This window comes from Astyanax mexicanus, chromosome 3 (assembly GCF_023375975.1).
Source record: "Astyanax mexicanus isolate ESR-SI-001 chromosome 3, AstMex3_surface, whole genome shotgun sequence".
In the NCBI taxonomy this organism is placed as follows: Eukaryota; Metazoa; Chordata; class Actinopteri; order Characiformes; family Acestrorhamphidae; genus Astyanax; species Astyanax mexicanus.
In genome coordinates this window covers 12,353,478-12,366,636 of record NC_064410.1, presented here as the reverse complement: position 1 = coordinate 12,366,636, position 13,159 = coordinate 12,353,478, and the positions used below count along the sequence as shown (strand labels likewise).

General features: G+C 38.4%; 1 protein-coding gene across 1 annotated transcript; it reads right to left on the bottom strand.

Moving 5' to 3' along the window:
• Positions 1 to 501: 501 nt before the first annotated feature.
• On the bottom strand, positions 502 to 6,225 carry LOC111196960 (GTPase IMAP family member 8-like). The gene is made up of 3 exons (XM_049475744.1): positions 5,630 to 6,225; positions 3,888 to 4,444; positions 502 to 591 (listed from the first exon to the last, which is right to left on the bottom strand). Exons 1-3 carry the CDS (start codon positions 6,063 to 6,065, stop codon positions 502 to 504), a joined length of 1,083 nt encoding a protein of 360 aa, XP_049331701.1. The 5' UTR covers positions 6,066 to 6,225.
• Between the last annotated feature and the right edge of the window lie 6,934 nt (positions 6,226 to 13,159).

Genomic DNA, 13,159 nt, shown 5'->3' with positions numbered 1-13,159 from the left:
GTATTGTTTGGCTTACCACCACTTTACGACATGTTTCTGATTATTGTGTTTTGATCTCTGTTTTTCACCGACTCTGATTGCCTGCCCTCTGCTACTGTATTTCTGTGGATTACCTGGATTGTTTTGGATTCAGATTTTTGCCTCTCCTCTGATATCGCCTTGCTGTGTATGAACCCTGCACTGTCCTTCTACTCTGATATGGTTAACCCTTGCTACTCCTTGCTTATTCTGACCACTCTTTGTTTTGCCTCTTTATACAATAAATACTGTTTTTGTATCAGCGCGTGTCTAAATTCTGCTCAATTATGACACTAGATTAAAAGTGTTTTGAGCTTCCTGTCTTTTTTGTGTCAAAAAGTTTAAATTTTTGGGGAACACAGTGTTCACTGATCATTACATAAAGTCTGTTATTAGTGTTATTTAAGTGTTTGGATGACCTGACTTGCTCTGAAGTCATAAGACAGGCAGCAGACAAACAATTTATCACCTGACTCCTCCCCTCTAGTTTACACCAGCTGAGGTGACACAAGTGTAGCCTACCACACAGTCATACACAACCGCACCTACAACAGTGCTGACTGTGCACAAACACTGAAAACAAGATTAAAAAATACATAAATAAATAAGACAGCCTTTATTTTCATTTCTGAAAGGTGGCAACCCTACTCACTAATGTGAATGAAGGTAATGACAGAGAGCAGAAAAAAGGAGTAGAAAGCTAACAATAAAGAGACAAACATTTATTAGAGATTTATTAAAGCGTGGGGGTTCTAACCCAGTTTACAAAACAATGTAAAAAAAAAAAATTGTTGGACTCAGTGGAAAGGTCCCACTACATTAAAAAACTTTCATCCAAAACAATCATACTCTTGGTGAAAGATCACACGACCTTAAAAACAATGCTCTGTGCACTTAATTATGTTCTTGATCACAGAGGAAGACCACAGATACACACACACACACCAGGTTAAAATACAGAGGTCAGGGATCAGCACAGTTTGGTGTACTCTCTGCTTAAACACACCTAATAACCCTGGTCATCAACACTTGAAGAGCTTGGTCTTTAGGAGGTTCTTGAAGGTACCGAGGGATGTTGCTGCTCTGGTAGCAGTAGGTCATTTGTTTCACTATCAGGGAACTAAGTAGGAAAACAGTCTGGATTGTTCCTTTGTGTGGACAGAATAACTGCACCCTCAACTTTTGTTGCTCACCCTTAAAAAATAACTGAAATCAATAGAGGTGTGCCAAAAAATCGATTCACATAAGAAGCTTGATTCTCATTTACTACGATTCAGAATCAATTTAAAATGTCCCAAAATCGATTCTAAGGTCCAATCCCATTTCTTCCCTTGGCAGAATTCTTCATAACAAGCATAAAAAAGATCGCTAGTAGTTCGTTTCGGTAACTGTTAGCTAGCTAACTAGCTAACTTTTCAGTTCCACCTTAAATAATGCAACAGGTGGCAGCGGGCTGCAGCATTTAAGGCGGAACGGAAAAATCAGAGCTAATTTCAGCTCCCCATCACAGAGGAATTAAGGAATGGACAATATGAATTAATTTCTCCACCTCCTGCCCCCTTTCTGAAGAAATACAACGGCCTAAAGTTAACTAGTTAATCAGCAGCTGCTCCTGAACTTTAGCGCTCCAATGCTATCATCACATCAGCCCAGCAGGGTCACCTACACACCACCGCTAGTAGCCTGGTAATAAAGCAGTGTTATTTATTATTTATTTATTGTTCATTAACGTCATTGTGATATCCCAGTGATTCCTCTGTCACTGAGGACCCACATTCCTGCACATTTTATTGTTTTTGTAACACATTACCTTCTCCAGGACCAGTGTATATTATGGAGGCTTTTTTTTCAATAAGATTCATAAGCCAGAAGCAGAATTTTTTATAAATCAAATCGTTTTGAATCAAAAATTGATTTTGAATTGAATCGTGGCCCCCAAAATCGGAATAGAATCGAATCGTGAGATTCCCACCCCTAGAAATCAATCACTTCTTATAACCATCAAAAAGCTTTTTACACCTCTCAACTGGAATTCTGGACCACTCGTCTTCTGAAAACTGCTTCAGGTCTCTCATATTTAAAGGGTGCCTTCTCCTAACAGCAATTTTAAGCAATTATGTAATTCTCCACAAATGTCGGAGGATAGTTTGCGATGCTCCCTGAATCTTCAGGGCAGCTAGAATTTCTTTGGAACTTGATTGGGGCTGCTTAACCCTGGACCTTGAGATTGTCGATGTTTTTCCACAAATTTGGTTCTCAGACAATTCTCTTCATGAATGTACATTACATTTTTACATCAAACATTTACTGCTCTTTCCACCACCATCAGTTATTCACATCTTCTCTTTGCTGGACTCTCTTAATAATTGGGAATCAGGTCCTTTATCTCAGCTCTGTGTCCTTTAGGAAAAAAAACGATTCAATAGCCAGGCAACAGCTGCATCAGTAATTCTACCAAATATGGTCCTCTGTGCTTCTATTGCTTTAGCTCCCATCTTTTCTCCCTCCTCCACTCCTTTTTTGAACCCTTTATCACGTCCCTCCTTCTTTCCTTCCTTAAACCCTTTATCATGTCCCTCCTTCTTTCCTTCCTTAAACCCTTTATCATGTCCCTCCTTCTCTCCTTTCCTAAACCCTTTATCACGCCCCTCCTTCTCTCCGTCCCTAAACCCTTTATCATATCCTTCCTTCTCTCCTTCTCTGTAACCCTTGTTGTGTCCATCTGCTTTTGCCCTTTTGAATTTTTCATGAGTTTTGCTTCTTGCTGCCTGAATCAGTGTCTTCTTCTCTTCCTCATGCTTCTCTGTAATGTAAGCCAGTTTAATCTTTTCTTGTTCTCTATGATCTATTTCACTTTCTTTTTGTAATTTATGAAAAATTTCTCTCTGTATTTTCAGTTTATTTTCCAGTTCTATTTTAAATTCTTCCTCTTTTTCTTTCCTTTCATTTTCTCTCTGAAAAGCCATTTCTTCTTGCATACGTCGAATCTTTTCATTTGCTTCATTTTCTATCCTTCTCTTCTCCTCTTCCTCTCTCTGTTTCCTCTGTTTCTCTTCTACAGCTCTTCTTACACTCTCTACTCGTCTCTCCTGTTCATACAGCTGTTGTTTGTGGTTTTGCTGAAGCTCCCACAGTTCTTCTTTAGACTCTAGTTCTTTTCTCCACTGTTTCTCCTGTTTTTCTCTCCTCTTATCCTCCTCCTGCTTCATTCTCTCCCAATCTCTTCGCTGCGCTGCCTGCAGCTCCTGTAGCTCCTTCTTCCTATTTTCTTCCGAGTGTTTTATTTTCTCTTCTAGAGCTATTCTTCTCTTTTCCTCCTCTGCTGCCTTCTGTTCATACTCGTTCTGTAGCTTCTGCTGATTAGCTCTTTCTTTCTGTATCATCTCCTCTTTCTCTTTCTCAAATTCCTCTTTCTCTTCTTGCTGTTTCTTCCTCCATTCTTCTTCTTCTTTCGTTCTTCTGTCCTCTTCCTCCTGATCTCGCCGTCTCTGATCTTCCTCTCTTTGTTTCTCCCACTGTTTTCTGTTTTCCTCTCTTTCTCTGTTAATGTGTTCTATTTGCTCCTTCATAATTTTTTCATCCTCTTCTTTTCTTTTGATGTAATATTCTCTTTCTTTTTGCTCTCTCTCTGCAGACTCTCTTTTGATCTGCTCTTCTTTTTCTGTAAACTCCCTCTCTCTTATTTTCCTCTCTTCTTCTTGTTTCTCCTTCATCATCTTCTTTAGTTTTTCCAGTTCAGCTTCATGTTTGGCTCTCAGTTCTTCTTTCTCTCTCTCTATCTCCTCCTTTTTCTCCTTCAGGATTCTCTCCTGTTCTTCTCGTAGAGCTTTCTCTGTTTTCTCATTAGTGTAGCAGCTCCCTCCATTCACTGCCACCATGGAGTCGATCTTCTCCAGTAGATCAGTGACCTGGGTTTGGTCTGCAGGATTTCTGTTGTTGAACATGTGGTATCTGTTTCCACACTGGTTAATGATGTTTTGTAACCTGCGGCTGGAACATTTAATATAATATTCAATGCTCATTCTCCTCACATCATCTCCTCTGGTGAAGAGCACCATGGTGTATGTTCTGGATTCTTCACCAAACAGATCTTGGATCATCTTCACTACTTCTTCGTCTTCTGGTGTGAAGCGTCCCACTGTCAGCACCAGCAGAAAGACGTGTGGACCTGGTGCAGCCATGGTGATACATTTAGCGATTTCCTTTATGATTTCTTCATTAGAAATACTCGTATCAAACAGTCCTGGAGTGTCGATCACAGTGACCAGTCTCTTTTGGACCTCAGCTGATTCTTTCTGACAGATGCTGGTAACTGACTCATCGTAAATTAACTCTTTAAAAAACTCTTTCTGCAGGATGGTGTTTCCTGTAGCACTCTTTCCCACTCCAGTCTTCCCCAGGAGAACAATTCTTAGATCTTCTGTACCTTGGTAAATGTATACAAAGAATAATAAAAATGTAAAAATTAAAAAAGAAAAGATGTTTATTTCAGATTTTTTTTTTATTTGTAGCACTGCTGCTGGAGAGCTTTGAAAAGTCCACCAGACCCCACACTATTCCTGTAACTAGGTGTGCCATTTACAGTGGCAATATGAGAGATAGTGGCAATTTACAGTGACAGTAGGTGAGAGCTGATTTCCCTAACTGTGCATGCACACCACAAGTGAGGAAATTTTTGTGAGAGACAGCAACACCCTACGATGTTTAGCGATGTGTCTGTGCAATGCGAAATGGGCAAATTAAGTGCTTAGTTTAGTTCTGCTCAACTTTATGCAAATGAACAATAATGCATGGCAATGACTATCAATCAGAAGGCAGGTTTGCACACTTCCTCTAAATTTCTTCACTTCAGTTCCTTAGGTTAGATTAGGTTCTTTTATAAAGTTTAGAAAAACTGATAATAGTAGTCGTATTTACTGCTGAGGTTCTACTCATTTTTTTTCAATATACATGTCCATAATCTCACATATTAGTAGTAGTTATTGAATTCATTTGTATTGTACACTACAACTGATACTGATTGCTAGTTGTTATTAATGGTATGTTTAATTTGAATGATTATTATATTTTTAATGCATGTAATTAAACTGATTTGCAACTGTACTCTAAACTAAAAATAAACCTTATTGCACCATATTCTTGTTTTTGTTTAATCAAATATGTATGATGTAATTATAGTCATTGTTCAAAACAAGAGAACAATTAAAATAAATTATTGAAAGTCTTATATTGCTAAGCACCATTATGTTGACATCAGCTTATGTCCTAATCTTGACAGCACTCTGCACAGGAATATTGTCAGTGTTCTGTTCCTCTAAAGGGTTGGTTAGTTTTGTGAATCAGCTTAGGCCAATTAACAAAGAGCTGTGTGTGAGGAGCATTTGATGATTGGACCCTGCACTATTACATACAACTTCTAGTAAGTAGATTACTACTTTTTGAAAATCTAAAAACAATAGTAACAGTACTATTATTATTATTTGTACTACTAATAACAATCATATCTATAATAACAAAACTAGTTATGTTATTACTGCTTCTACTAATTATAATAATAATAAAATATGTAAATCTAATAAAAGAATAGTAGCAGTTACCAAATACAATTTACCCTGTATTTGATTGCTGCTGCTCAGTTTGAGTTCGCTGATTTCTTGTTTCACATCTTTATTTTTTCTCTTGTATTTGAGATGTGCTTCTATCTGTGCAGCTGCATACATGACCGCTGTGAACAGACTTCCTCTGTTTTCTTTCAGTAGATTTCTGACACTCTGAATCACCTCTTCTGCTTCTGTGTTGGAGCTGATTGAATGATATGTTTGTCCGTAGGTTTTGACCAAACTCTCACTGTCCTGGTCTAGTGGTTTGTTCTGAGAGGACTGAGTGATCAGGACTATAGTGTGCTTTCTGAATTTTGTTCCAAAGATCATCTGGATCTTCTCCAGTTCTCCTTTATCTTCATCAGTGAGACGTCCCTCAGGCAGGACGAGGAGAAAAGCATGAACTCCAGGATCACAGAGAGAGACACAGCGGAGAGTCTCCCGCATCACTTCCTCCTCTGAGAGCTGAGAGCTGTAGAGAGCTGGAAGCTCCACCAGAGTGATGAGACGTCCACATACTTCTGCTTCACTCTTCACACACACTGATCTGGATTCTGCACTGAACTCCCTCTGACCCAGTATCAAATCTGATATGAAGGACTTTTCTGATCCATCACCCCCACACACAACCAGGTTCAGCCTCTCAGACCCTGAAAGAGAAATATACAGTTCACACATTGAGGCCCCATTCACAGATATCCATTTTTTTAGGTTGGCATTTCTCTTTGAATACATCTGTCGATGTATTTATCTTATTTAATGAATTTATTAAGTTAGCATAGAGATCAAGAGATTTATGTTTGGGGCTGTCACAACCAGGCATGGGGAAAGACAAGTGTGCATTCCTGTAAAAGGCTTTTTTAAACCTCATGAATTATGAAATCTTAAATCAAGTTTTTGCTTTGATTTTATTCTTCTTGGAGTAATAGTGGACTATGTGCGCTTAATCACCCAATATAATACAGTATAACTTTAATGGAAAAATGAATCAATTCTTATTATTATCATAAACCCATGAGCACACAGTCTTTTTATACTAGAAAAGGTTGCAAGTCTCTATCAAAGTCATTGTCTTGGACTTTCCAGACATATGTGCTAGGTTGAGTGCACGCAAGTGAATTGCGAACATTTCTCTGCAGGTTCCATGTTGAATTTAACAACAAAAAATAAAAGTGTTCAACAAGTGTGTCTGTCTGCCAGCCAATGATATTCACTTGTAGTTACAACTTACCACTGAATAAACCTCAATGGGCAGGGCAATAGAGAGCATTCTGAAAACTGATATGCAATTCCAACAAAGAAACCACTGCATTTAGGAGAAAATGACAGTGTTTAGGAGAAAATGACTGATGTTTAAACAGCTGTCCACTGTAGTGACAAACAGTCCAGCTTGGAAACAGAAGGCAAAGGCAGAACAAAGGGAACATACTGGGCAAGTAATACTCATACACAGCAGCAAAAAAGGGCAAGGCAAATGTACAAATGGGCAAACGTTTTAACAACAAAAAATAAAAGTGTTTATTTTTTAGTCCCCATCTCCACGGCTCACGCTGCCCAGGAACCTGCATTCGCGGCCGACGCCGCCCCGGAAACTGCATACACAGCACCCGCTGCTCCTGCTCCCGTTCCTGCACCCAGGACTTTCCTCAGCCCCAGGTCTCGCCCTCCTAGGCCTGCGCCGAAACCCCATGAAATCAACCCCAGAACTGTGCCCAGGCTGGCCTCACAGACTTTAAAGACTTTTGCCAGTCCTGGGAACCCCCCTTTGTTTGTACCCTTGTCTCTCCCTATCCTGGTCCCCGTGTCTGTCTATGTTCTTGTTCCTGTCTTTGGTGTTTTTTCTGTACCCTTTCTTGTTACTGTGTTTGTGTCCAGTCTCCCTCTCTGTCTAGTGCCCTGTCTCCTTTTACGTCCATGGCCCAGTCCAATGTTCTCCTCGTCCTTCCTTGCTTCACGCAGCGTAACAATAAGGGTTAAAAGGTGGCAATTTAATGGCAGGACACTTCAGAAGGCAAGGTAAAAAAGGCAAGACCACAACAAAGGCAACATACCTGGAATAGTCAGACAGGTGAGTATCAGAGGACAAGGCAAAAAACAAATATGGTAAGAAAAAACAGTACACTGATGATGACAGTGAAAATTCTTTGTCTGTTGGGAAAACCTCAAATGATAATGACTGGATGTATACAGTACAGAGAACAGATGGAAAAAAGAAATCAGGTTACTGTGTTGAGGGTAGTGATATGTTATCACTGATAGGTGTCATGTTATTAGTGTGAGAAGTGTTCTGGGAAATGGAGTCTGGTAAGCTGAAAAAAAAAGGTTTTTATGAGTAAGGGAGAAAAAAATCCAAGCATATATGGCCCTGTGTGATAATGTGTAAACATAATTACTGGTTGGGCCACCCATAGCAGCAAGCCTTTCACAGTGCTTAACTTTTCTTTACAGAATAGTTATAATTCTGCTAGATTGCTACATTGGAGGGTTTTCCCACGTTTTTAAGGCCATGCCACAGCATCTCAATCTGATTCAGGTTAGGACTTTGACTAGGCCACTCCAAAGTCTTTTTTTTTCTTTAGCCATTCAGAGAAGGAATTGCTGGTGTGTTTTGGATCAGGGTCCTGCTGCCATTCAACTACGCAATAGTTAAAGCTGGCTGACTTGACATTGTCACTTTGCATTTAGCACATTATTTAGATCTGATCTGTTCACCTCATGTAGCATGTGTAGACAGCAATATAAATATTTTTGTAGTATTGTATTTGGCTTTATATTCAAAAGTTAAGTGTAAATGCATTCTTGTATAAAGTAATTTTGGTTGTACAATGACTAAACAATCAACTGTGGTAATTAATGATGTAATCTGTCAGTTTACCCTCACAAATAACTCTAAACATAGAGAGACTTTACCAGCGTTACTATCAATTAAAATGAATTAGAAATAAATAAAGCCTTCACACTAACAACACTAATCTTCAGCAGACAGCATTTTTTTAGGTGCAGGAGCTAAAAAAAATCTGTACAATTAGACAGTCAGGGATATATAATAAATGCAAACACAAAATAAAAAAAATTAAAAACATATTTTTAATTTCTATTTACTATTATAATTTGGCTCATCTGCCTTTTACAGCAGAAAGGTGATTGGTCTCCTCTGCAGGTAAAGCATGGCCAGTGCATTCAGTCGTGGGTCAATCATTGCAGCAGCTGGTAGCCAGCGTGTGTATGCCCTTTTAACAGCATCAACTGTTAGTAGCAAAAGTTATTACAAGAGAATTCCTCTTCCGCTGTACCTATAACCATAGCAACTAAAATTATCCCTCGGTAGTGGAAAACCCCCTTGCCTAGGTTGCGTGTAATGGTGTGAGCCCTCCTGCAACTCACTGAGATCCTGAGGCCTAAACCTCCTAAAAAACATGATTATGTGGGAGTGAATGAGAGCAATCTGGGGCGAATTCCAGACCTTCAGAAATTGCCCAAAAAGAGGCTGTACTGTGGGGAACGCAACTGATTGGTCTAAGATATTTTGAATATAAAACAGTCACAGCAAGTTTAACACTGGTTAACACCTTTTCTGTGTTCTCGCGCTATGGTAGGGCATCGCCTAATTGCCCTAATGAAGAATCTGCCACTGCTGGTTCTGTTGACCAGTCGAGTAAACTCCAGCTAAAACAGCCTTATGTGCTCTTAGAATGTTCCCCTACTGTTATATTTAGTTATGGGAACATTTTCTGGAATGTTCCCTCGTCGTTACTTTTTCAGCGTTCTTAACCTTCTCAGAATTTTTATTTTAGTTATAGTTCCCATAACATTAACATGCTTTTCTATATAGTCCCAGAATGTCTTTTTCAGGTTACGAAAATGTTGTCAGAATACTGTTATCATACTGAATGTGTGCATAGGGCACCCAAATGACTGCCACTGGCCCTGTCTAAAGCCCCAGTGCGTCACATTGTTCGCTGAAGCTACGCGAATGTCGTCTCTGCATGAATGCCGAGGAATTAATAAACAAGACATCAAAACAAGGTTAGTCTTTACCAAAGATGGAAACTCTTTTCAGGAGTGTTGCCTATGTCTGCAGGGAAGGAACAACTAGAGCACTATCTAGAGCCAACAGGGCTCATGATTGAGGAAAGGGACTGAGAGAAAAGGTTTAGCCTGACGGAAAGTATTAAGATGCAAGCACTGTAACTAGTCAAAACAGTTTGAGCTACTTACCCTAAATTTATCTCAGAGGAGTGCCTGTCACATTCACTATTTAGGTAGAAGTACTAGGATTTAATAATACTTCTGTATACGTTATATTTTTATCAACTTAATCTTTTTACTCAAGTAAAAGTATAAAAGTACTGGTTTCAAAAATAAAAGGACAAAAGCTTAGACTGCACCACAGGATCCCATACTGCACTTCCCCCTCTCCAAAACACATTTTTCTAAAAGCCATAAAGACTATAATGTTCTATTAAAATATTGATCAATTTGGGATACACTAGGCTCCCTGTTTCAGCTGCATATATGCCCATTGAAAATTAATGCATAATAGTACAATGAAAAATACACTGCTCAAAAAAATAAAGGGAACACTTAAACAACAACTTAAACAAACTCCATGTCAACCACACTTCTATGAAAACTGTGGACAGTGTGTCACACTGTCAGAGACCTTCCCCTTTACATCCAATTGTGAGCAGTAAACCAATGAATCTCATTTGCAGTAATTTCTAGAGGACTAGAGGAAACATTTTATTACATCTCAGCTTGGCTGTAAGGATTTCTAATTTAAAACTTTTAAAATTTTGCTATAAAAGTACATTGTCATTGGAGAATCAAGATGAAACTTGTGTGTTACATTCAGGTGGGGTGCAAAGTTTCAAAACAATTTGGCCACTGGGGGCACTGTTAAGGAAATCTAGTATGTCGTACATGCTGTAATATTTTGACATTTACTAAGTTGTTCTATATTTAGTACAATGGTTCCGACACATTTTTAAAAAACAACTGTGTTAAATATGTTTTGTTTATTCACCATTGATAATTGTTTCAAAATAGCTTTATTCAATTTTTACCTCAGTTTTGGTCTTGTTGCACATTATGGAGTCTGTAGTAAAATTCTTTTTAAACATTTTCACTGAAAATGTGTCCATGCATCAAGCAATCCTTGCGTCCTTGGAATTTTTATATATTTTTTTCATAATCAATCATCTCACAATGTTAAATACTTCTGTAGCATATCTCTGTTGAAGGTAGCAAATTTGCATCAAGGCTGGCCAAACAGCAAACCGGTATGTAGAGAGACACCACCTGAGTACTTTTTTGGGGGGGATATTTTTTTACACTCTATTTATTTAAAAAAAATTCAATTGCACTGAAAGGAAGAAAATTCCTTTTTTTATTGTTTTTTCCTAAGACAAATTCTATTTGAAAAAAAAAACTAAGAAAGAAAGAACTAATGAACAAAAGATATCTAGTGAGGGGAGAATTTTTTTGTATTGTAATTGTGGGTGTGCCAGAGAACACTGAGAGCAAAATTCCAAAGCTGAGTTCCTTTAATCTATGATACTCATTTGTGTGGAATTGCCCTCAGGCTTATTACCCATAAAAATAGACTGGACTCACAGGTTTGAGTTCACACGCAATCTTTATTCTCTAATTTTCCATAGAACAGTCATGAATGCATAACATTTACCATGGAGGTCATTAGACCTGTTTTAGGGGGCCTATAGCCACTTTAAATGTTCTTTAGTCGCCTCAAAAACATGGAAAATATTTTGTGCTATATGTGTTTAAACCTTTTACTAATATACCTGTTTAAAATCTTTAAAATGAAACAAAAATATTCAGATTCTGAATATAATGCTAAAAAGTTTAAAATGTTGTTTTTGATTGGCGCTTGCAATAGCAAAATGCTATTGCAAGAGCATTAATATGATTATCATTAAATAATAAATAGATTATTGTTGGGGAAGTTTACCGCACAGGAAAGAATTGTATAGTATTATTACATATTTTTATGGAACACCACACAGGTCCAATTATTAGTTCAGTTATTCCATTTTTTTTTGTAAATTTAAATTTCAGGCATCCAATGAACCTCAGTTTTATATAAACAAAGAAAATCTTACTGATGTACACATTTGCTAGCTTGTTACCAACATGACTGAAACAGCACTGTGTTCTTCAGCTGACCCTGGCTTTTATTTTGTTTTTTATCTTATTTAGTCAGTGTTCTATTTTGTCAGTGGTGTTTATGCAGCAGACAGAATATTATAACAGAGTAAAATAAGATGACAGTGAATAGAACACGGGGGTCTGTAGCTAAAGAAATGGGGTGTGTCCCTAAAACTGTGTCTGTTTAAGACCACGTACCCTGTAGGTCTCTCGCCTAATGTTTCTGCATGTTGTTTGAAGATAAGTGCAGGGTGTGATTTGGGACGGGTCTGTAAACTGTTAATGGAACTGCATGCATTATAATAAGCAGATGTACTAAATTCTACAGAAAATTGGCAACTTTGCTACAAACATTGCATTCAGTGTTCAGGGCTCATTAAAGTAATAATTAAAAAGATTATTGTATTCAATATTCTTATGTTTTCATTTTGGACAATGTCTCAAAATCTCTAATTCCACCCCTGAGTGTAAATGTCATTAATATTAATATTTCCACAAGTAATCTTAAGTAGTACTTGAAGCAGTGGACATTTCATCAGAACAATGCTGCCCTACAAAGCAAAAAGGCAGTAACTGCATTTTTTGGCGAAAATGAGTTATTGTGTTTTTTGTAACATTCAAAGCATTATTTGTCATGTAACAAAATATCTCATCTCAAATGTGTGTCGTTTTGGAGAAAATTGGTGGGTGTTTGTACAGTAACTACAAAAACTACTAGTAAAGCAAAGCAAAAAGGCAGTAAACGCCATTACTGTATTCTTGCCTTGTAGCGTGACAGTTACTGTCATTCTTTGTTGTATCACTTCACGTAATAATTACGCTGTTGCCACAGCGATGTTACTGTTGCCATAGAGAACACCGCGCGGGACTCTTTTGACGCTGCAATTTTACTCTGTGAAACTGCACTTTCTTGTTACGATGGCCCAATCCAGAGGGAAAAAGATGGTGGAACTGGCATTAAAAAGAAAATATCCGGAGTATGGTAAGTAACAACAGCGAATGATTATGACTGATTAGAAACGTATCACAAAAGTTCCTGTCAGCGCTATCAGCTGTTTTCTGTCAGGAGACGTTCCGTGCCCCCTCCCACTCTCCACCCCGCCCCTACAAACTAGTTTATCCTCCCTAACTTTATATTATATGTTCTGTTTCTAAGAAAACGTCTTACTGTACAATACACGCAAATTCACTCTAGGATCAGGTTCACGGCGAGCGCGGAGATCCGGTAAGTCGGTGTTAGTGACAGTGAGGCTCCGTGCTGGACCCGTGCTGAAGCTAGCTGGCTAACAAGCCTTCTGCGCCCGCAGCACGGTGTGCACAGCGGCACTGTCCCTCCGAGTGGCCGGGTCTCTGTGCTGTGCTCGGCTGGGCTC